This window comes from Lepidochelys kempii, chromosome 11 (genome assembly GCF_965140265.1).
Source record: "Lepidochelys kempii isolate rLepKem1 chromosome 11, rLepKem1.hap2, whole genome shotgun sequence".
NCBI lineage: Eukaryota > Metazoa > Chordata > Testudines > Cheloniidae > Lepidochelys > Lepidochelys kempii.
In genome coordinates, this window is record NC_133266.1 from 975,275 (window position 1) to 999,686 (window position 24,412).

The window sequence follows — 24,412 nt, forward strand, 5'->3', positions numbered from 1 at the left end:
GCTCCTCGGCCACGTTCCCCTCCCACTCTGAGGGGCAGCACCACATACCCAGTGTGAGGGCTGGGCCAGACCAGGAGGGCTTTACGCGGGCACAGCCCCACTTGAGGGAGGGCTGCGTAAAACCACGAGGCAGGTGCTCTGGGCTGGCCTTGGCAAGAGATCCCCCAAGAGAAGCCAGCAGCCATGGTGATGAGAGGTCAGGAGAGCTCGCCTGTCCGGCCCTGACGGGGCTCGCCTCTGCAGGGAGATCCGTGGATTCCAGCTCCATGTCGCTTCCTCTCCCGCTCCCACCTAGAGGCGGTGTGCGTTTCCCGTGGCACCCAGAGCCCGAGAGCATGCGCCCTGCACTACGGATCCAGGGTGTGCATTCTACTGCCCTTCAGGGGCAGGGAGTGTGAGCTCCGCACTAGTGCATCGAAGGGCCGGCGTGTGAACCCCGCACTAGTGCATCGAAGGGCCGGCGTGTGAACCCTGCACTAGTGCATCAAAGGGCCGGCGTGTGAACGCAGCACTAGTGCATCGAAGGGCCAGCGTGTGAACGCAGCACTAGTGCATCAAAGGGCCGGCGTGTGAACGCAGCACTAGTGCACCGAAGGGCCGGCGTGTGAACCCCGCACTAGTGCATCTAAGGGCCGGCGTGTGAACGCAGCACTAGTGCATCGAAGGGCCGGCGTGTGAACCCCGCACTAGTGCATCGAAGGGCCGGCGTGTGAACCCCGCACTAGTGCATCGAAGGGCCGGCGTGTGAACGCAGCACTAGTGCATCAAAGGGCCGGCGTGTGAACCCCGCACTAGTGCATCTAAGGGCCGGCGTGTGAATGCAGACTAGTGCATCGAAGGGCCGGCGTGTGAACCCCGCACTAGTGCATCGAAGGGCCGGCGTGTGAACCCTGCACTAGTGCATCGAAGGGCCGGCGTGTGAACCCCGCACTAGTGCATCGAAGGGCCGGCGTGTGAACGCAGCACTAGTGCATCGAAGGGCCAGTGAATGTAAGCACTGTGCAGTTACCCCATGGGTGGATCCTACGGCACTCGGGGCCTGGGAATCCTGGGAATTGCAGTAGGGAGACCCTGATACTGGGGAGCCCAGAGAGCCTGGGCTCTGAGACGGTGAATCCTGGCACTGCTGTGCCAGGCCCAGGGCTCCCCAGGCCCAGCGGGGTCGGTCTGTGTCCAGGAACGAGAGACATGGAGGGGAGCGGCAGAGTCAGCAGACAGGCCCCAGCAAATGCTGGAAAGTGGCTGTTGTGGCTATCAGGTGGCTGCTGAGCACAGAGCAACTGCTGACCCCCGCCTCAGGGCAGCCGCTCGGAGGGAGGGGGCAGCCGCTCGGAGGGAGGGGCCAGCTGAGCTGACTCTGCACTTTCCCGCTGGGTTATGGTTGGGCCCCACCATGGCTAGCAGGGAGCCTGGTGGGGATGAGGCAAGTCCCAGGACCCAGAGGGACCGAGGGGGGGAATTAGCCCAGTGCTGTGCTCGGCCCAGCTCCTGGTGTCCTGGCCAGTGGGGAGTGTGAGGTTGCACTCTCTATGATTTTATGAAAATATGCTAATGAGTGTGAATATGACGTAACTGGAATATGCTTCATGCAAAAGGTGGCTTGTAAGGTGTCATTACAAAGCTTCTAATCTACTGAGTGTGGTCATCCCATTTGTATGAATGTATCGTTCTCGTATCTGAGACTGGAAATATGAAATATAACTCTGAGGACCTATTGTAATGATGCAAAGTGTGGGCCATTAATGGTGGTTTGGAATCTTGATGGCTCCCATTAACCAGGACAATTGACTGCAAATGCCTCTGATGAAGTGAGCTGTAGCTCACGAAAGCTTATGCTCAAATAAATTGGTTAGTCTCTAAGGTGCCACAAGTCCTCCTTTTCTTTTTGCGAATACAGACTAACACGGCTGTTCCTCTGAAATCTGTTTACTTGTAAGTCTTCCTGTCTACTGTGGGCTGGCAAGTGGGTAATGAAGTCTTACAGTGACTTGTGATCATGTCACCTGACCTGGAATCCATCTTTAACCTGCAAAAAGAAAAGGAGTACTTGTGGCACCTTAGAGACTAAGTACTCCTTTTCTTTTTGCGAATACAGACTAACACGGCTGTTCCTCTGAAACCTATCTTTAACCTGGTGCTTTTCCATGAGAAGGAGGGGTGGGAACCCAGAGAGGGACAAAGGGTTCCCGCCTTGTGCAAAAGCTCTGTGAGGGGGTGGAACAGGACAAAGGGGGCTGCAATCATGAGGAATCCCCTAGCTACCACCTGAGCTGGAACAAGGGCTGTACCGGGGAAAAGATTGGGCCCAGTCTAGGAAGGCGTCCAGTCTGTGAAAGAAGCTTATTGTAACATCTCTGAGGGTGAGATTTTATCTGTATTCAATTTTCTTACTGTATTAGCCTTAGACTTGCGTGTTTTATTTTATTTTGCTTGGTAATTCACTTTGTTCTGTCTGTTATTACTTGGAACCACTTAAATCCTACTTTTTATATTTAATAAAATCACTTTTTACTTATTAATTAACCCAGAGTATGTATTAATACTTGGGGGGGGGGGGAACAGCTGGGCATATCTATCAGTGTTATAGAGTGCGAACAATTTATGAGTTTAGCCTGTATAAGCTTTCTACAGGGTAAAACGGATTTGTTTGGGTATCTGAGTGCGGGAGACAGGAGCACTTCTTCAGCTGTTTTCAGTTAAGCCTGCAGCTTGTGGGGGACGTGGTTCAGACCTGGGTCTGTGTTTGCATCAGGCTGGTGGGTCTGGCTCCAGCCAGGCAAGGGACTGGAGTCCCGAGCCGGCAGGGAAAAGGGACATCAGGTGGCAGGGGTGGTTTGGAACAGAACGGCAAGGCTGGGTCAGCCCAAGGGTCCCTCCGGCCCTGTGCCCTGTCTCTGACTGTGGCCGGGGCCAGGTGCTTCCGGGGGAATGAACAGCACAGGGCAATTATCATGTGATCCATCCCCTGTTGTCCAGTCCCAGAGTCTGGCAGTCAGAGGCTTAGGGACACCCAGAGCAGGGGGTTCTGACCCTGCCCATCTTGGCTAATAGCCACTGATGGCCTTATCCTCCAGGAACGTATCTAGTTCTTTTTTGAACCCAGTTATAGTTTTGGCCTTCACAACATCCCCTGGCAATGAGTTCCACAAGTTATCTGTGCGTTGTCTGAAGAAATACTTCCTTCTGTTTGTTTTAAACCATCTGCCTATTAATTTCATTGGATGACCCCTAGTTCTTATCTTATGTGGAGGGGTAAATAACACTTCCCTATTCACTTTCTCCACACCAGTCATGTATTTATAGACTTCTATCCTATCCTCCCCCATTACCCATCTCCTTTCCAAGCTAAACAGTCTCTGCTTTTTACTCTCTCCTCATACAGAAGCTGTTCCATCCCCTAATCATTTTTGTTGTTCTTCTGTGTACTTTTTCCAATTCCAGTATATCTTTTTGTCTCATTCTCTCTCCCTTTCTTAATGATTCCCAACATTCTGTTGGCTTTTTTGGCTGCCGCTGCCCATTGAGTGGATGTTTTCAGAGAACTATCCACAGTGACCCAAGATCTCTCTCTTGAGTGGTAACAGCTAATTTAGACCCCATCATTGTATATGTCTAGTTGGGATTCTGTTTTCCAATGTGCATTACTTTGCATTTATCAACATTGAATTTCATCTGCCATTGTGTTGCCCAGTCATCGAGTTTTGAGAGATCCCTTTGTAGCTCTTCGCAATCTGCCTGGGTCTTTACTATCTTGAGTAGTTTTGTACCATCTGCTTGCAAATTCCCTGTTCACCCCTTTTTCCAGATCACTTATGAATATGTTGAAAAGGGCTGGTCCAGGTACAGATGTGACGAAGTGGGACTGTTCTTAATGTTTCCTCCGAATATTGTGGGGGTGCCTCAGTTTCCCCTATGCAGTTCTTAAGTATCTAGGTGGTGGGGTAAGGGTGTATGATCATTGCAGAGCCCTAGAGGGCAGGTGTGTGCAGGGGTCTGGACATAGAGACTGGCCGACACCCTGTTTCCTGGCAACTGATGGCCTGGGCCCTTCCCCCCACCCCTGCAAGGTGAAAGCTGAAGGGTTGGAGAACAAAGGAATCAGGTGACCACCTGGCCCAGGAAAGGAACAAAGCCCAGAGGAGGAGGGGCTGGAGGGAGTTTCAGTTTGGGGCTGGCTGGGACATGGAGTAAAAGGCAGACGGGGTTGTCTGGCTCACTGCCCCCCAAAATGGACCCAGCTGAGGGGTCCTGTTCTCTGCACCTGCAAGCTCTGTGTTAGACCATGTTCCTGTCATCTAATAAACCTTCTGTTTTACTGGCTGGCTGAGAGTCCCGTCTGACTGCGAAGTTGGGGTGCAGGACCCTCTGACTTCCCCAGGAGCCCTGCCTGAGCGGACTCGCTGGGGGAAGCACACGGAGGGGCAGAGGATGCTGAATGCTCCGAGGTCAGACCCAGGGAGGTGGAAGCAGTGTGAGCTGTGTGTCCTGCAGACAGGCTGCTCACAAAAAGGCGACTGCCCCAGAGTCCTGACTGGCTTCATGGGGAGCAGTTCCAGAGCATCGCCCAGGGACTCCGTGACAACAGACCCTTGGGGGACCCTGCTATTTACCTCTTTCCATTCTGAAAACCGACCATTTATTCCTACCCTTTGTTTCCTGTCTTTTAGCCAGTTATCAGTCCAGGAGAGAACCTTCCCTCTTACCCCATGACAGCTTACTTTGCTGAAGAGCCTTTGGTGAGGGACCTTGTCAAAGGCTTTCTGAAAGTCCAAGTACCCTATAGCCACTGGATCCCCCTGGTCCATGTTTGTTGAGCCCTCAGAAAATTCTAATGACTCGGTGAGGCCTGATCTCCCTTACAAACGTCGTGTTGACTCTGCCCCAACTTATGTTTGGGGAGTGGGATGCTCCACACGTGACCCATGGATGGGAGAGGGTATTGGAGGCAGAGCAGCCCTCTAGCCCCCTCACAGAGTTCCTCTCCACTGCCTGGGCTCTCCTGGGTGGGGTCTTGTTCTGGAACGCACACGGGCTTGCTTTGGTGCCTCCTGTGCACAGGAGAGAGGGGGCAGCAGGAAGCCTTGCCAGGGACTGGCTGTAGCTCTGTGTGCTGATGGACAGATCGTGCTCGCAGCTGGATTCATCTCGCACGCAGCAGGCGGGGTCTCGGGCTTTCCGCCCTCCCTGGGGGAAAGGATCCCCCAGCTTGGTCCATCTGCCTGCTGGCAGCTTTCCCTGCTATTCAGAAGGAGCGTCTCCCTGGTTAGTTTCACTCTGCTACTCCCACTACTCCCCGTGTACATGCTAACACTAGCGGGGCTCCTCCTCCAGCTCTGTGGAGCCAGCTCTCACGTCCACCCTGCTCTCCTCTGGCCAAGCTGCAGGTTTGGCTCCTTTAGTGTCTCCACATAAGCCAATTGCTCCAGCCCCTCGATCATTTTTGTTGCTCTTCTCTGACCCCTTCCATCTGCTCCCAGGACTAATGCTGCTAGCCAGGGTCCCACAGCACACCCTTCTGACACTGGTTTCCAGGGAGTAGCTGAGAAAAGCCTCTCACCTGGGCATGCAGATCACAGATGCCCCTCAGCAAGGGGCATGCAGCTGAACCCCAAGCCCCCGGAGGGGACTAACCAATGCGCCTTCTCTTGCCCTGGGACTATGGTCCTCCCAAAGCGCTGCGCCTCCACCCTGGACAGATGGTCCCAGAGAAAGAGACGGGGAGCGCCAAACAACCCCAGGGCCACGGGGCCCCGAGCAGCTCCCAGGGCAATGGGGCTGGAGACCAGGCAGACCCTGGCCCGGCGGGCTTTGCTCTCGCCCTGCCTGAGTGGCTCCTGACTCAGTGAATGATAAAGACGCAGGCTCGGAGCGCTGATGTTGACCTTTACTAGCCACTGCCTGGTGCAGTCCCAGCAGATCCCCGCGTGCTGAGGGCTCCCCGTGGCCACCGTCACAGGAGGACACACACGACCGACTCCATCTCGTCGGGAGCAGACTCGATCTCGGCAAGCGCTGACTTGAGGTCGCTGAGCGTGAACCGGCTCTTGTCCGGCACCGACTCGCTCTCGTCTGGCACCAACCCGCCCCCCATGGCTCCAGGAATGCTCCCCACCTTCTGCAGCTCGGCCGCCCTCTCCTCCCCCTCCTTTGCGCTGTCTCCTCCGCCGGGGCTCTCTGCTCCCTTGGCCCGGCTCTGAGGCGCCAGGGCAGCGCCCGCCTCCTCGCTGGCCCCCTTGCGGGCCCGCCGCGTACTGACCCGTCTCTTCTTGGAGCCGCGGGCGTCCACTCGATGCTGCCCCATGTCCTCCAGCTCCGACAGGCTGTAGGCCATGGCCCGGTGCAGATCTTTGTCCTCCTCTTCGGGGAGCACATAGGAGGAGGCCGTGCTTGGGGGGCGCTGCGGGGTGGGGGAGTCGGACGCAGAGCTCAGGATGTCGTGCTGTTCCTGGCGGTGCAGCCCTACCTGAGGCTCCACACTGTTGGCTATGTCTGTAAGAAAAGCACCCGAACCAGAGTAACGGGAGAGGGACCCGGCCAGAGCGTCCCCAGGACCCGGGGCCAGCCCCCAGCCAGGGAAGCAGGGGCCCAGATTCAGTGTCCAGATGGGCCTCGGCTCCTTGCCCCAGTGTGGCATTGCAGGTTCTGGTAAGAGGGATCCACAGCCCCAGAGAGCGAATTCCTCTGTGCTCAGACGGGCACAGTGTGGGCAAGTGGAGTTCCCCACAGCCCCTGCCCAGAACCCCCCACCCCACCTCCAGCTGGGGGAGCTCCCTGGCGCCCCTCTGCTGACACTGCCAATAAGGGGCCAGTTAGCCCCAGGTGCGAGGGACATGTCCCCCAGGGCCAACGGCCGAGGGGAGATTGCCTGTCTGGCAGCACCAGGTGGGGATGCAGCGTCGGGCCATGTCCCAGGAGCCCCGTCTCTGCGTCGGGCGCTCCCCTCTCCCGCAGACGCTCCCGACGCCAGTCTGCTCACCCAGCATTGGGCGGGGCTAGCCCGGGCTACTTACTGAACTGCTCTGGTTCCCATTTTCTGCACCAGGCAGACTCTACATTCCAGGCCCCTGTGGGCTAAGTTCCCTCTCCCGTCAGACTTCCCCCCAGTCTCCCTGGTAATTGCACCGGCCAGGGTAGGCACACAGCATGGCCTCACAAGTTACCGGCCCTGCGCAACCCCCATCCGGAGGCCCAGAAGCTCTGCTCCTCACCATTCACCTCTGTAGCTTTCAGCTCTCCGTCCTCCTCGATTTCCACCCGCTCCTGGCCGTTCTCGATGATCCTGGGGAACAGAGGAGGGGGTGCTGTATGCGTGGAGATGACCATTTCTATTCCTGATATTATCACTGTGGTGCATTTGCAACAAGTCTTGCACAAAGTGTCTCATGTCCGGTGTCAATGGAAACACTATAATCTATCGAGTGCGATTATCCTGGTGAAATCCACCTATCAGATTTGTATCGGAAGTGAGGAATATGGGCTGTGTATCTCCAGCCGGTGTTTTGTTCGTGGGTGATGCCTCCAGATGGGTTTACAGCAGGGCCAGACAGCTGTGTGTTCATGGCCCATCAAGGACACTTGGCTCACAACAGGCCGTTGAAGACACACATCCTGCACCGTAAGCCTTTCCTGAAGACCCCTCAGAGAGAAGATGGGCAGTGGCAGCCCCTGGGAGTCAGCAAGCCACGTGAGGGATGTGATCTGCCCATGTGCCCCTGGACTCCATCTTGGGCAGTAACTTTCCATGCATCAGGGCTGTGGGCTTTGTTTGGGACAGGACATTTCCACGCACACGGCAAAGGATATAAAAGACCCCTGAGACATCTCCATGTTGCCTCTTTCCTGTCCTAGTTCTATGGACTGTGGATTTACAACTCAAAGGAGCATCTTGAATGTAGACCGAAGACCTGCCAATCTATGGGAAGGTGCCAGAGAGACTTTGCAAGCGACCCGTCTGTTGCATCCCTGCTACAGCCCTGTCTAAGGACTTCGCCATCACTTGTCCGTATATGATCTGTTACCCATTTGTAACTCTCTGCTTTTCTTTCCTGAATAAACCGTTCGTTAGCTCACTAAGGATGGGCTGGCAGGGTGATACGTGGGTAAGATCTGAGATTCATACTGACCTGGGGTAAGTGTCTGGCCCTTTGGGATTAGTAGAAACTCACATACAGGGAAATGGTTTTTCAATCGTCCCTCGCTACATGGGACCGGGTAGTCTGGCTGGGAGCCAAGGGCTGGACTGCGCAGAGGGGACTGGCGGGGAGGACTCGATGCAGCGCTTTCGTTATGGGCCTGGGGCATCTAGTTACAGAGCAAACCACCAGCTCTGGTGTACCTGCCCTGAGCGTGGCATTGTCAGTGTGGCACATCCCGGGCACAGAGCATATGGGTCCAGCAGAGAGGAAACTCACTCCTCCTCCCCATTTCCCACCCACACGGCCCGCTCTAAGAGACACCCACGCACCTGCTCCCCCCCCCCCCGCCCGCCCGCACACCCTTCGCTTGTACATTGCCACAGGCCCCCTGGATCCCGGATTCTCTGAGCACGTGAGCACTTTGCCCCATGCCCCAGGCAGTGGGAACCCCAAGGAAAGGAAACCCGCCAGCCCTGGCCACACACACTCAGCAGGTGGGGAGGCTGCTGCTACCCCTGGGCACCCAGCACTGCCTCCCACCTCGCAAAATGCGCAGCTGTGAGCATACTGTGCCCCGTTCCCTCAGGGCCGTGCCCCATGGGAGCTCACACGTTCCACGCACCCGGAAGCTGCTGCACCCTCCCTCCGTCCCCCAGCCCTCCAGAGCATGAGACAATGGCACTGGGAATGCATCCAGAGTCAGGGTCATTTGTGTGACTCCGGGGATTGCTGGGCTCCCCCTCACCCTGCAGGAGTTCAGCTCAGGTTCACTCCTGAGACGGGGCAGGGAGCCACTGCTGAAAGCAGGACACCAGCCTGGCTGGCCCCATGGAGGGCTCTGGCATGGTGGGTGGTGGGACACGGGACTGGGGGCTCCATGATCTGGTCCCCTGGAGCAGCTGCCGTGTTGCTGGGAGACAGGCTAGCTTGGCCACTGGCCAGTCCGCGCTGGCTCCTCCCTACCTCTTCGTGGTGATGCGTTTGCCGTTGACGAAGGTGGTGGAGGTGGAAACTGAGCGGAAGCCAATTCCGGGGTCGGTGCCAGGGCTGAAGGACGAGGAGAAGAAATCTGAAAAACAGGGTGACAACCTCACAGCAGGAGCCCCCAGCCTGGGCCAGGCACCGGGGAGCCCCGCGGGATCACAGGGGGTCCTTGGCCAGGTGTGAGAGGGTGACGGGGTGGTAATGGGTCAGCCAGGGGATGCACTGCAGGGCGGGTGTGAAACTGGGATAGGAAATATCTGTCTAGGAGTCGCAGGGCGAGAGTGTCGTTTGGGCCGGGCCGGGCAGGGGAATGGAGGCATGGGGAGGAGGTTTGGGCCGGGCAGGGGATCCGGAGTTAGGGGGAGGAGGTTTGGGCTGGATGGGGAGCTGGAGCTAAGGGGAGGAGGTTTGGGCCGGGCCGGGCAGGGGAGCTGGAGCCGAGGGGAGAAGGTTTGGGCTGGGCAGAGCAGGGGAATGGCGCTAGATGTGCAGGGCTCAGACAGGGCCAGGACTCAGAGGAAGGACGGGGGGGGGGAAGCTGAGGACAATGGGGCTGGGCTACAATTTGGAGCCAGAGGAAGAATCCGTGGCGACGGGGAGCCCAAAGCTGGTCTGCTGGCACCCCCTGCCCCCTTACCTGACTGCTCTGGAAAGGCATAGGAGCAGAAGGAGTAGGCAACAGAGGGGCCCCCCCGTCCGTGGCCCCGGGGCCCTCCGGCATGCAGATCTGAGAACAGGCCCACATCATCTGGAAAGCAGGACATGGGTGGGTAATTCGGCCCGGTAGCTAACGGGAAGGGCAGGGGGAGGGGTCACCGCCACTAGGGGGCTCTCCGGGGGGGCCGTGATGGGAGCACAGCCTGGAACTCTGCCCCCGCCCGCCAAGGACAGACACAACAGAGCCACCCAAACCCGTAGCATGGAGCTGCTGGGACTCCTGCTGCAGGCCGCGCTCCAGCCCTGGGGCTCCTGCCCCCGTCCACGGAGAGCCCAGGCTCTGTGGGGCAGGGGCCTTGCTTCGGTGCTCTTGAAGATTTGGGGCGCTGTGTCAGTACTAATATCACGCTCCAGCAGGCATGAGCCAGGTAGGGCTGAATGGCGACCGAGTGCCGGCTGGGAGATGGCTGCACTGCTCCTCCTCCCAGCAACGGGGCGGGCGCAGCAGGCTGGCGCAGGGGGTCATTTCATTCAAGGATTGCAAGGCCAGAAGGGACCATCGCCCAACCCCCTGCATAGCCCAGAGATGTCCGTGTCACACCCACCGCTCCCCGCTGGGCTGCAGAGTCTCCTGGAGCCGCCCCGTCTTGGACTGAAGACACTGAGCGAGATCCCTGGGTGAGCTGGCCCCAGGGCTAGTTCCCCGCACCGTTTGCACCTTCCTTGCTAGTCTGAATCTAGCTCACTTCCCCCCTTGCCAGTGGATCCCCCTCTGCCTTTGGGGGCAGGACCACAGAGGCCTCTGAGAGCTGAGCTCTTGGTCCCATGTAGGTACTTCTCTTCCAGTGACTTGAGGGGCTGTTCAGAGTCGCTGATGGTGTGAAAACTAAGGTCCATTGTGGTCATCCAGGACCATCAAATCTTCTGTCTGGTGCTAACTCCACAGGGGAGCTGGGCTCTTCCCTGCCAAGAATCTAAGCCAGCTGGGAGCTGGGTCTGTCAGAGCCCTCTCTCCTCCTCCCTGCTCAGCTCCAAGCGCCATTTGTCCTGCAGCTCTCTGGTCTGTACAGTCCAGGGCGAGCTAGCAGGCGTGTAGTGTGCCAGAGGGGGCCTGCAGCCCGGAGATAGCCCTCAGCAAGAGGGACTGCCAAGGCCGACGGAGACACACCCTGCGCTGTGGGGCCAGGAGCTGATACTTACTCTGGCTGAGCGAGAGGGTAAAGCAGCCCTGCCGTGCACAGCCCAAGCGCACACGGAAACGTGCCCACACATGGCTGTGAAAGGCTCCGACGCTGCACAGGGCCCGTGGGTTACGTCCTGGCGCCCTTGTCGAGGTTATGCCATGGACGTTCTGAGGGCAGGAGCGGGTACAAAGCTGAGCCTGTTCCGGGAGGACTCTGGGTGCAGGGCACGTGCTGAGAACTGAACGCCAAAGCCGTGTTTGTCTGCGTCTCTGGGATGCAGCTGAGGGGCAGGTTCGGGCAGTCCCAAGAGGCATTACTGCTGCCTAGGGGTGGGGAGAAGGCACCTGCTCCTGAGAAGGGAATGGGGCAGGGAAAGGAGTTGGCCATGGATTGATGGCTCCAAGGTGGGAAGGGGGTTTGGGGGTGCAGGATTTGGCTGCCTGAAATCTCTCAGCTCACAATGATTTGCTGACTAATTTCTTCCCAGCACAGTGGCGTTTATCTAGGGCGACATACAGAGCAGCACAGACAGGAACAAAGCAAGGTCCCTGCCTGGAGGCGCTTCTAATATGATCTGCACAAGCAGGATAGAGCATCAGCTCGGAGTGGGGACAAGTGGGGGGACCACACAGGGAAGGGGTGAAACAAGGGGTGGGATCTGAGTTACTACAGAAAATTCTTTCCTGGGTATCTGGCTGGTGAATCTTGCCCATATGCTCAGGGTTTCAGCTGATCCCATATTTGGGGTCGGGAAGGAATTTTCCTCCAGGGCAGATTGGAAGAGGCCCTGGAAGTTTTTCGCCTTCCTCTGTAGCATGGGGCACGGGTCACTTGCTGGAGGATTCTCTGCTCCTTGAAGTCTTTAAACCACGATTTGAGGACTTCAGTAGCTCAGACATAGGTGAGAGGTTTTTCGCAGGAGTGGGTGGGTGAGATTCTGTGGCCTGCGTTGTGCAGGAGGTCAGACTAGATGATCATAATGGTCCCTTCTGACCTTAGTATCTATGAATCTACAAGGGGAAGTGCTGAATGGTTGTGTGGGGCCATGGGGGGTGACCAGAGGCCGTGAGCATCCCACTGGGGCTACAGGGAATGTACAGCCTGAGCAGTGACCGGGGCCGTGGCCTGGGCTGGGCCACAGCCCAGCTCCGTGGTGGAACATGAACCGGAGGAAATGAGCCCTGTCTCTCTGTACCGGAGCCTGATCTCGCCAACGGCAACGATGCCTGGGGGCTCTGCCACTGGCCCTCAGCACCGAGGGGTGGGAGAGTTACTGAGCCAGACCTTTCTGCCTGGTAACATGAGTCCTGGTTTGGTGCTGGACCCAAGCCATGAGTCACCTGGAGCCTGGCAGGGTGAAATCTCAGGGTGGGAGGGTGTCACACCCACTCCTGTGGAGAGTCCAGTCACCCCCGGCTCTCCCGAGGGGGCGTGACACTCGGGGCTGGGCCAGGGCGAGATCCATCGGGGCTGAAGGGATGAGCTCTCCCACTGGCTGTTCCAGCAGCGCTCCCAGGTCTGGTTGTATTCCAGCTGACAGGACCTGCGCAGGCAGGACATCAGGCCCCCAGCTCACTCCCCCAGGGCAGCAGATGGGCCGTGGGGACGGCTGGGCCCACCTCACCTCAGGAGGAGGCCAGACTGGGCTAATGCTCACCAAAGAAGTCGGCGAAAGGATCTCGGCCCCCAAAGAACTCTCTGAAGACCTCGTCTGCGCCGCGGAAGGTGAAGGTGAAGCCCGGAGCTCCGGCACCACCCCGGGGATCCCCGGTCCCTGGGGGAAAAGCAGACACTGGCCATTACAAACCTGCCTTCCCAGGGAAGGAGAACAGGAGGTCATTGGGGGCTGGCAAGGCTGGAATCCCCAGAGCTCTGTAGCCAGACGGAAAGACCTTCACCCAGAACTGTGGCCTCTGGACACTATGGATCTCAGGATGCAATGCCTTCGGTGTCCGAGGCGGTTCCCATGGGGATCTCTGGTTGGGAGAGCTTCCCTGACCATACAAAGGGTCAGCCCAGCCCTTAACGCCCATGGGGAGAATCTCCCAGGGGGTCTGGAGCCATCCGCCCCTGCCCCCACACTCCGCTGTCTGAGCACCAGTGTCTCCGAGGAGGCTGGTGGGGCTGGGCCCAGCTCCAGGAAGAATTAAGTGACTCCACTAAATTCGCACCAGGTAAGGGAGAGCTCAGATTTTTTCTGTGTGCCCCACTAAAATGGTAGCTGCAGTCTCAGGACCATGCTGTACCTCGGGAGGCTTTTTCAGAGGAATGGCTGGGGCAGGGCACCAAGAGTGCTGTGACGAGGTGGGACTGTTCTTAATGTTTCCTCTGAATATTGTAGGGGTGCCTCAGTTTCCCCTAGGCATTTCTTAAGTCTCTAGGGGGTGGGATAAGGGGGTGTAATTGTTGCAGAGCAAAGGGCCTGGGTATATAAATGGCTGACACTCTGTCTCCTGGCAACTGATGGCCTGGGCCGTTCCCTCTGCAAGATGAGAGCTAAAGGGTTGGAGAACAAAGGAATCCGGTGCCCAGGAAAGGGACAAAGCCCAGAGGAGGAGGGGCTGGAGTGGGAGTCAGTTTGGGGCTGCCTGGGGACATGGAGTGAAGGGCAGACGGGCTTGTCTGGCTCACTGCCCCCTAAAATGGACCCAGCTGAGGGGTCCTGTTCTCTGTACCTACAAACTCTGTTTTAGACCATGTTCCTGTCGTCTAATAAACCTTCTGTTTTACTGGCTGGCTGAGAGTCCCGTCTGACTGCGGAGCTGGGGGGCAGGACCCTCTGGCTTCCCCAGGACCCTGCCTGGGCGGACTCGCTGTGGGAAGCGCACAGAGGGGCAGAGGAGGCTGAATGCTCCGAGGTCAGACCCAGGAAGGTGGAAGCCGGGTGAGCTGTGTGTCCTGCAGACAGGCTGCTCCCCGAGAGGAGACTTCCCCAGAGTCCTGCCTGGCTTCATAGGGAGCAGTTCCAGAGCATTGCCCGGGGACTCCGTGACAGGTGCTTCATGCCGAACCAGGAAGGAGGCCCCCTAAGCCAGGGCGTGCATACAGACCCCGGGCTGGAGAACCGCACCCACGGATAGACCAGTCCCTTGGAATCCAGTGCTGGTCCGCGGGAAAGGCCACTTCTCTTGAGTGGGTCACTCACCTGCCCCCGTGAGCCCGTCCTTGCCGTAGCGGTCGTAGAGGTCGCGCTTGCTCTCTGGAAAGAAGAAGGAGCAAGAGGTCACCCAGCCCATCTTCAGCCAAGTGCGGGTCTCATTGCAGACACAGTGGCCCTTTCACCAGGCTGACCCTCAGCCCCAGCAAAGGGCCAGAGGGTGCCTGCCCGCAAATGGGGAAGCAGCCAGAGGAACAGACATGGGACTGCCACAGGCTTGCCTGGGCCAGTGCCTATGTCAGGGCTCCCTGCCCATCTAGTAAGGGACGGGAGAGCAGGTTTCCAGAGGATCCCCAGGGGGCTGCAGAAACAGTGATCAGTTCTCAACTTCACCTGGGGAGGGCCTGCTCCTCTGACCTGTGTGACCCCGGAGTCCGCGGCTTGGGACAGCGAGGCAGCCTTGGCATCAAGGGAGCCATGCAGGCCTGTAAGGCGGTGAGCGCACCAGGCAGAACCCAGACTGGCAGCGGAGGGAACCGGTGAACACACCAAGCAGAACCCAGACTGGCAGAGGAGGTGTGACGAAGTGGGACTGTTCTTAATATTTCCTCTGAATACTGTAGGGGTGCCTCAGTTTCCCCTAGGCATTTCTTAAGTCTCTGGGGGGTGGAATAAGTGGGTGTAATTGTTGCAGAGCAAAGGGCCAGGGTACATAAATGGCCAATGCTCTGTCTCCTGGCAACTGATGGCCTGGCTCTTCCCCCCTGCAAGGTGAGAGCTAAAGGGTTGGAGAACAAAGGAATCCGGTGACCTCCTGGCCCGGGAAAGGGACAAAGCCCAGAGGAGGAGTGGCTGGAGAGTTTCAGTTTGGGGCTGGGGACATGGAGTGAAGTGCAGACAGGGTTGTCTGGCTCACTGCCCCCCAAAATGGACCCCGCTGAGGAGTCCTGTTCTCTGTACCTACAAGCTCTGTGTTAGACTGTCTAATAAACCTTCTGTTTTGCTGGCTGGCTGAGAGTCCCATCTGACTGCGAAGTTGGGGTGCAGGACCCTCTGGCTTTCCCAGGACCCCGCCTGGGTGAACTCATGGTGGAAAGCGCACGGAGGGGCAGAGGATGCTGAATGCTCCGAGGTCAGACCCAGGAAGGTGGAAGCCGGGTGAGCTGTGTGTCCTGGGGACAGTCTGCTCACAGAAAGGCGACTACCTCAGAGTCCTGCCTGGCTTCATAGGGAGCAGTTCCAGAGCATCGCCCGGGGACGCCGGGACAGGAGGGAGCTGACAGGCTGTTGGGTGAGCAAAAGGCGGGACAGTTTGGGTAGTGTCAGGTACCAGCCAGGGATGAGGCTGGGCTGTGGAACAGACGGGCTGGTGATGCTGAGAGAAGATGGCAGCACACACGGGCATGACCGACACGGGAAAACCCACAGGTACACGCTGCCACCCCGCAGGACTGTAGAACGAGACCAGTCTCCCAGCCCCGGTGCTCGGTGCGTGCGGGGAAGTTAAATGTCCCGATCTCTGCCGGGGAATGAAATCACCAAACAGCCAAATGACGCTGGCGTTCCTGTCCTTGCAGACCACCTCCTGCCCAGAACATGGCGACTCCCGCCCGGGCCTGCTTTGGAGAGCTCCAGGGCAAACCCCAGGGGACTCGGAGCTGCACAATAGGAACCATCCGGGGACTGGGCTATGTCTGCACTGAAACTGCTGCCCCACGTCAGTGCAGACACGGCGGGGGGCTCCCTTCGCAGTCGCTAACCCACCGCCCCGGAGGCGACAGCAAGGTTGACGGAAGAACTTCCATCGGCCAGCGCTGGCAACCGGAGGGTGAGCTCGGCACAGCGACGTCTCTCCGGGGGGTGGATTTTTCACACGCTGACCTCAGTTTTCAGTGGAGACCAGCCTGGGGATCCTGAAGAAGGGTTAATGGGGCTTCATCCTAGCTCAGCCCAAAGACAGCTAACGAGGGACTTGCCCAAAGCCGGCAGCTATGGGGAGGGTGCGGCTGCTGGGAAGGGACAGGGATTTAGGGTGTGCCAGGGCTGTGACTAGGGCACAAGGGGAGAAGATGGAGGCTGACTATCCGGAAGCAGCTCCTGTCTGAGGGAGGGGCTGGGCTCTGGAACTGTCCCCAGGGCGAGGGGTGGGAGCCCCCACCTTTGGGGCATTACATGTGGGCATGTTCAGAGGGGAGCAATCCTGCACCTCAGGGGTCATCACAGGGCTCCAGGCTCCCAGCCCCTGCTCAGCATGGGATCAGGGGCACCACAGTAGCCAGACGGATTCCTGCATGGGACTCCTGGGCCGGGGGCAGAGAGGAGGCAGGAGGCATTGCTCCACCAGGCTTCCCTTCTACCGTCCCAGCCTGGCAAACGGCACCTTGCCCCGTCCTAGGGGCGGCAGCTACGCAGGAGAGGTGATGGCAGAGGGAGAGCCACGGGACGCCTGAGGGCCCAGCTGGAGCAGCGGGCGACGGTAGATTACGGAGTCTCTGTTGAGTGCCTGTGTTGAAATGTTGGCAGCCTGGCGCAGGAGCTTGGCGGGCCCAGGGCAGCCTGTTGTGCTGCATTCCAGGCAGCTGCCCCGCCGGGGCCAGGCAGTGGACACCTCACTGAAGGGCCATCACTGACAGCTGTCAAGCTGCCTGGAATCGCCTCGGACTGACTGGTCCACACCCACAGCCTGGGTCGGCCCAGCGAGATGGAGTTAAGCCAGTCTCAGCCCCGGCGTAGGATCAACGGTAGAACGATTCCATTGACCCAGCTCCCGCCCCTCGGGGGACGGGTGTGGATTTACACAGCGATGGGAAACCCCCTTCTGTGGCGATAGCAAGTGTCCATGCTACAGCCATTTCGCTGCGGCATTTATAGGGGGGAGCTGGCCGAGCCCCCCAGGACAATGGCCTTTCTACACAGAGGCCGCAAAGGGAGGGCAAGCCTGCCTGGTGGAGCTGGATCTTCCCAGCCTGTGCACACGGTGCAGAGCCCCGGGCCCGCTGTGGGTGCGGGGTCTGGCTCTGTGCAGGGGGTTCACCCCAGGAGCAAAGGGCTTGGGGAGAGAGCGGGGACGCTGTCCAGCCGGAAACGCTGATGAACCTCAGATTAGCTCAGCCCGGGGCAGCGGGTGTCTCACGGCTTTCGTAGTTTTTAGGGATCTGTGACTCTCGAAGGCTCTAAGGCTGATGTCACTGGAGTTAGGAACCTCGCCTGCACCGTCTGGGTTCTTTGCTTTCTTGCCACGTTGTCCCCAAGGGGGCTGAATGGGAAGGCAAGAGTGCCCGCAGCCCCCGTGGAGCTCGGCGGGAGGGCAAATGAGCACTGGGGGGTTCCGGAGGGCTCAGACATGGATTTTGAGGTCTAGGATGGCTGGACAGTGGTGGGAAGAAGCTGGATGAGAGGTCTGGGCCCTGGAGTGCGCCCTTTAGACCCATAGCTAGAACTAGTGACTAGACTCTCCCCAGGCCCTGCAGGCTTGGAAGCACCTGGCAGCCAGCGACTGGGGCGGCTGGTGAGAGGACAGCGGCACACTGGGCCACTGGGTAACACAGTTGTCCCGTCTACGGGTGAGACACACAGCGCTGGAAGCAACCCAGCGGGCAACAGAGAGAACAAACCCTTCTTCCAAGCGCAGCAAGAGGACGTGAGAGCCTGCTCTGACCCATGGCCACCCTGCCCTGTGCAGGGAGTGTGCCCCCACTGCCTGGACCCACACTGAGTCCGCAGGGAGGGGAGACGCCGGCCCTCACTGCCAGGACCCACACTGAGCCCGGAGGGAGGGGAGACGCCGGCCCCCACTGCCAGGACCCACACTGAGCCCGGAAGGAGGGGAGACGCCGGCCCCCACTGCCAGGACCCACACTGAGCCCGCAGGGAGGGGAGACGCCGGCCCCCTCTGCCAGGACCCACACTGAGCCCGGAGGAAGGGGAGACACCGGCCCCCTCTGCCAGGACCCACACTGAGCCCGCAGGGAGGGGAGACGCCGGCCCCCTCTGCCAGGACCCACACTGAGCCCGCAGGGAGGGGAGACGCCGGCCCCTTACTGTCCGACAGCACTTCGTAGGCCTCCGCGATCTCTTTGAACTTCCGCTCGGCGTGTTCCTTGTTCCCCGGGTTCTTATCCGGATGCCATTTCAGTGCCGCCTTCCTGTACCTGCACAGGTCCAGAGAGACAGCAGTAAGCAGTGATCCCTGAGTGTGCTGGTCACCAGGGGCTGCGCCCTGTCGAATCATCCCCTTGTCCCCTCCTTCCCCAAAGCTCTGCTCCACCAGAAAGCAGGGCTGGATCTTCCTAGAGAGCCGGGTTCGGCTCTGGAGATGCCCCGGCAAGCGCAGCAGTGCCCCGGTCCCTTAGGCTGCCCCACGTCTCCAGTCAGGCCTTGCCCAGCCTGATCCGTGCGTCCGGATCAACCCCATGGACGTCACCTCTGCTCCATTTGGACACGGGGGACGACTTTCTTCCTGCTGTGACTCCTCACGGGATCCAGAGCGGCTACCGAACACCCTTGCCCCACCCCCTGCGCCCCCCTGCCCCGAGGCCCCGCCCCTGCCCAGCCTCTTCTCTGAGGCCCCGCCTCCTGCTCACACCATTCGTCCTCCCTCCATCGCTCACCCTCCCCCACCCTCCACCACTTTAACAGGGCTGGGATTGGGAGTGGGTGAGGGCTCTGGAAGGAGGGGCAGGCTCCAGGATGGAGCCACAAATGAGGGGTTCAGGATGTGGGAGGGGGCTCTGGGCTGGGGAGGGGGTTGGGGTGCAGGCTCTGGGAGGGAGTTTGGGTGTGGGAGGGGGCTCAGGGCTGGGGCAGGGGGTTGGGGTGGGGGCTCTGGGAGGGAGTTTGGGTGTGGGAGGGGGCTCAGGGCTGGGGCAGGGGTTGGGGTGCGGGAGGGGGGTCAGGGCTGGGGTTGGGGTGTGGGAAGGGCCTCAGGGCTGGGGCAGGGGGTTCGGAGTGCAGGCTCTGGTCAGGCAGTGCTTACCTCAGCCAGCTCCCAGGAGCAGCTGATATGTCCAGTTCCTAGACGTAGGGGCAGCCAGGGGGCTCTGCGTGCTGCCTGCACCCGAGGGCACTGCCCCTGCAGCTTCCATTGGCCACAGTTCCCAGCCAATGGGAGCTGCAGAGCCGGCGCTCAGGGCGGGGGCAGCGCACAGAGCCTCCCTGGCCACCTCTGCACCTAGGGGCCACAGAGACATGCCACTGCTTCCAGGAGGTGTGTGGAGCTAGGGCAGGCAGGGAGCCTGCCTTAGCCCTGCTGCACCGCCGACCGGACTTTTAACGGCCCGGACAGCAGTGCTGGTCGGAGACACCAGGGTGCTTCCTGGCTCGGGGGGCAGGCAGTGTCTCCTGGCTATGACTCCCTGCTCTGGACATGTTTCCCGCCCTGGGGTTTGTTCGGACAAGCTGCCCTTTGATGGTGGTCGTGGGTTTTTCCCTGAAGTGCCAGGAGGGGCACAAGCACCCTTTAAGGCAGTAGTTCTCAAACTTCTTTGATTGCACCCCCCTTCTTTGTGTCTGTAGGTGTTTGTATCCCCCACCCCACCACATCAGTACATATACCGATAAACCAAATCAATATGCGATTCTCACTAACTATTAAAACCCGTAAGGCATTGGCTCAGACAGAGCCACTGAAGTAGAGAGTCATGGAAATGTTACTCCTGCTTAGGGGCATCACACTGTTGTCACTAGTGTGCTGGGGGCTTTTTGGAGCAGATCAATTCCCTCCTGGGCTGGGTGACTGAGACCAATCCGGAGGGTTCCCTTCTACCTGGAGCCGAGATTGGGCTTTGTTTTTGACGTAAGCTAGGGCAGAAAAGGCTGTTTCATATTAGCAGGTTGATGTGAAAGGAATTAAGAGATTCATTGCAGCTTCGGGTAACACTGGATACCCCGGCGATTGATGGCCAGAACTCACTTAGTGGGGTGGAAGCAAATATTGTCTTCAGTGATGGGTCACCTGACAAGGTTGTCAAACCCGGTCATATTGATCGAGAGTCAAATCCTCAAAACATTTCTGAAAGGAGCTATTGAGCCTGCGAGATGACGAGCCGTGATTGGTTTTACTGTTTCAAGTTCAAGCTCGTTCTCCTCCCAAAACTCTGCCAACACTGGAAACATTTCTGCCATCCCACCTTCCAGGCACTCCTTCCAGTGAGTACATTTCTTCAAGAAGTCGTCAATTTTATCATTTAATAGCAGAAGGTTCAAGGTGGCACCTTGAAGTGAAACATTCAGCTCCTCAGAAATGTCTGCTAAATATGCTAGGTTTGAAAGCCATTTGGAATCAGACAGAAGTTCTGCGTAAGGTGAGCCGGCATCAAGAAGGAACAAGTGGAGTTCATCTATCAGCTCAAATACACGCATCAGGATCTTTTCTCAAGGTAGCCCCCAGATTTCTCCTGTTCTGACCCCATCTCTACATAAACTTGAGAACAATCTCAAGTTCAGGGAACAAGACTTAACAAAGTTCACTATTTTGATTGCAGTTAGCAGAACACAATCAAGTTCTGGTTTGAGTGTCTTGGAAGCCAGAGTTTCCCTGCGTGTACATACTGCGTGAAAATAACATGCGGCACCAATCCCCAAACTTGCTTTTACTCCAACTTTTCCCCCCATAGCACGGGCCCCATCTGTACATACACCAACTCAGCATAACCACTCCAGTCCTTCTTCATGCATGAAGTTGTCAAGATTGCAAAATACTTCTTGTCCCATTGTCTCTCCTTGAAGAGAATTGCAAAATAATAAATCTTCTTACAGCTTCCTGTTGCAGCAGTAACTGACGTACACAAGCAGCTGAGCTGGATTAGAGATGCCTGTAGACCCATCGAGTTGTAAGGCGTATTTGGGGCTATGTTTAAACCATTCGATCAGCTGAACCTTCATGTCGTTAGCAATATCATCAGTGCGACATGCCACTGTATCATTGGACAACGGAAGGGCTAGAAGTGGAGTTGCAAATTTGTCACTGTGCATAATGCAACACATTGCTACTGCGACCGGAGAATGATGATTCGCCCACTGTGTGGGGCTTTTTTACATTTAACAATTAGGTAGGAAACTGTGGGAAGCCATTTGTGCTTTTTCTGGGGTTGGTTGGTTGTTCATAACATCCCATCAACCTTTAAGGTCTCATTCTTTCCGCTGGAAATGCATTGTTGGCTTATCGGCATGCGTGGCGTCTTTAGGCTGCAGATGCTGCTGCAGCTTTACGAGTTTTAAGCTATCTTGTGCAAGCTCTTCTGAGCACAGAACACACCGTGGGTGCGCCACATTTCCAATCAGCAAGTGGGGGAAGCCGTATTGTGTGTATTCCTCTCGGTATTTCCTCCACTTGACTTTATGCCATGTGTAGTGAGGCGGATTGGCCGCCCACAGACCCGGAGGGCAAGGGACCCCTCACTGAACCCTGGTGGGCGGAGCCACACCTCGCTCAACCCTCCCACCAGAAGTCAGTGGGCGGGACTAGAAGTATAAAAGGTGTGCCAGAGAACTCAGTTGGGAGGCAGCCGCCGGAGATGTCAGATGCCTCCTGTGAGCTCCTGAGCCGGGAGGCTGCTGCAGACAATGAGGGAGCCGAGGACTGGCCAGGGCCATTTACAGACCCTCTTCCCCAACGACTAGGATGACCCTCTCCCGAGGCAGCTACGCCCAGAGGGGGAGCTGGGAAGTGGCCCAGGGGTAGCCGACTCTGAGTCAGCATGTTACAGTCAGGATCCCCGTGACCCAGCGCCAGACCGCTCTCCCACTGCTAGGACTCTGGGCCAGGACGCAGTGGAGTGGGTGGGCCTGCATCCCCCCTGCCACTCCCAGCCGTGGGGGGCAGCCTCCCCCTCCCTTAGGCAAGACGCCTGCACTTGTCGGCCCCCCGCCAGATCTAGGGGGCCCGACTGTTTGCTGCCCAGCCTGTGGGCCAGCCTGAGCCAGAGATTCTTCACTGCCCCGCCCTGACCAGGGGCTGGACTCTGTAACCATGTTTGTCATTCAGCCCCGATCACAGACCTGCACCCACATCTCCCGACGCCCGCTGATTCCCCACGCTGGGCGACCCCTGGAGACACAGTGGGGTGGATTGGCCACCCACAGACTTGGAGAGAGAGGGGCCACTCCCCCAACGGACTACACATGTCACAGCCTTATCTGTACCACGCTTCACTGTTTGTGTGGCTCGCTTCTCAATATCTCCCACCCGCAGCGGGGCTTCACTTGGATCTGTTTTGGCTTCTTTGTTTTTCACTTGAGCTAGTTTTTTTGTTTTGTTCTTTTCTGTTGCACGAATGAGCCAACGATCCATTGTAATAACAGCACAAGTAAAACTGTGCTTGTGGTCCATGCTTACAACGAAATGTGCACAGCACCTCACAGCAAACGGATTAACATACCGATGGCAACAACTTCGTATAATGCTGTGCAAGCTTAACAGAAATCCATCAAAACGCACAGGGCCTTCTAGAGTAGCATTTCTCAAACTGCGGGTCCCGACCCAAAAGGGGTCGCAACCCAATTGTAGGGGGGTCGCGGTATTGCCACCCTTACTTCTGCACAGCCTTCAGAGCTGAGCGGTGGGAGAGCGGCAGCTGCTGGCCAGGCACCCAACTCTGAAGGCAGCGCCCCGCCAGCCGCAGCGTAGAAGTCAGGGTGGCATGGAACATACAACTGTAGGAACACAGCCGCGAAACTGGCTCTTTACCCCCTGACCAACCTGCAAAAAATGTGTGATTTCTCCGCGATTTAAGTAGATGCCTGTTGATTGCTGTGAGCAAAATGTGCGCAGTAAGGGTTTGTTTGTTTTTTCCCTAAAGCTTCTCACACAAGCCAAAACAGCCCCCCAGTTTGAGAACCTCTGCTTTAAGGAATGACAATAACTCTGCCATGCTACGGCACCCCAGCAGGGACCAGGGATGGTTCGTGCTGGACACCACGGGAGGATCTGCCCAGGAAGGAGGGCCCTCTCCCCTCAAACACGTGTCAGTCTCCTCACGTGGCTTTCTACAACCCCGGGCCACGGTAATGATGGGATCTCAGGGCCCAGCGTGGCGGTGAGCGAATGGTGGCTAGGTGGAACCACAGCCCTGCTGCAGAGGGCCTTGCCTGCTCCCACTGACGGGTGTTTGGACCCTGATTTCAGGAGCAGCAGGCTCGAGGTCAAAGGCAGGGCTCCCATGGTAACTCCAACTGCAGGGGGTCTGGTCACCTTTGCCCTCCCATCGCCCTCCCTGTCTCTATCACAGCTCAGTGGGGAAAGAGCAGCCCCTAACGGGATACCTAGGCACAGCACAGGGTACTACAGAGGAGCCAGCTCCCAGCCACTCCCACCCCACCACGTGTCCCGGCTCACACCACACACTGGCAGACACCCCCTCTCCACCTCCACCGCCCTCCTGGCCCTGCAGCCACCTCAGCATCGATTCCTAGATTCCAAGGCCCGTTGGGACCATCTAGTCTGAGCCCTGCAGGGCACAGGCCGAGAACTGCCCCCTTTCCCGACAGGGCGGCATGGTCCCTGTAGCGAAGACTGTATGTCCATGGTTCTGTTACGTGACAGTGGGACTCAGTGCTGCCTTCTTCCTTTGTGGGCCACAGAGCTCGCTAGACGCCCTAAGTCCAGAGCCCCTGGGGGACAGCGCGGGCAAGCACAGAGGAACGGTGCCATCGGGATGTGTAGGGATGGGGCTGCAGTTGCTCCAAGGAAGCGGGACTTACGCCTTCTTTATGTCGTCAGAGGAGGCGCTGCGGGGAATGCCCAGGGCTTCATAGTACTCCACCATGGTGGGTGGGGTCCTGTGCCGAGGCCAGCAGGGAATCTAGGGGGGAAAGGCAATGAATGGCACTGAGAAGAACGGCCAGCCTGCAGGTCCCAGAGTGAGCCACCTCCTCACTCAGACCTGCTGCAGCCCGTACCTCACGTTGAGCAGACGACCTCGGCCAGATCCCTCTGTTCTCTCTTACCCGCACCATCCTAACCGAGCCTGTATGGTCCGTCTGTCCCAAGTCCTTGTCCATTTGTCCAGCTCACACAGGTTCTGACCTCAACCCAGCCACTGTTCAGAAATCCACCTGTGACTCTCTCACCCCCCTGCCGCTTGGTGCAGCCCCCGAATGGCACCTCTCACTGATGCGCCCCACCCCGCCCCTCTGCACTGTCCTCCCAACTCTGCAGCGTTATTACAGTATGTTAGAGCAAATCACAGTGTCCGAGACACTGCACCAGGGTGTATAAACCTCAGCCACACTGACAGTGAGAGGGTAAAAGGAAAGGCCAATTAGCCCTTAATTAAGGGTTAGATCCAGCTGGAGAGAACCAGCCTGGCTGGTTCCTATAAAGGAAGGACTGAGGGCCATGGGGTGGGGAGTCCTAG

At 58.1% G+C, this 24,412-nt stretch overlaps 1 protein-coding gene across 1 annotated transcript; it reads right to left on the reverse strand.

Annotated features, from left to right (window-relative positions):
- Positions 1–4,498: 4,498 nt before the first annotated feature.
- On the reverse strand, positions 4,499–23,821 carry LOC140895902 (dnaJ homolog subfamily B member 2-like). Its single transcript, XM_073306796.1, has 9 exons — positions 23,757–23,821; positions 18,099–18,208; positions 14,106–14,159; positions 12,618–12,734; positions 10,382–10,498; positions 9,757–9,867; positions 9,099–9,204; positions 7,209–7,279; positions 4,499–6,489 (listed from the first exon to the last, which is right to left on the reverse strand). The coding sequence occupies exons 1-9, from the start codon at positions 23,819–23,821 to the stop codon at positions 5,951–5,953; spliced, it is 1,290 nt and encodes a 429-aa protein (XP_073162897.1). The 3' UTR covers positions 4,499–5,950.
- Positions 23,822–24,412: the final 591 nt, after the last annotated feature.

Excerpts from the sequence above, each read along its gene's own strand:
- LOC140895902 (XM_073306796.1), bottom strand. The coding sequence starts at position 23,821 with ATGGTGGAGTACTATGAAGCCCTGGGCATTCCCCGCAGCGCCTCCTCT. Across the intron at positions 14,160-18,098 it reads CTACGAAGTGCTGTCGGACA|AGAGCAAGCGCGACCTCTAC; the intron begins GTAAGGGGCCGG and ends TCTTCTTTCCAG. Across the intron at positions 9,205-9,756 it reads TGCCTTTCCAGAGCAGTCAG|ATTTCTTCTCCTCGTCCTTC; the intron begins GTAAGGGGGCAG and ends CCTGTTTTTCAG.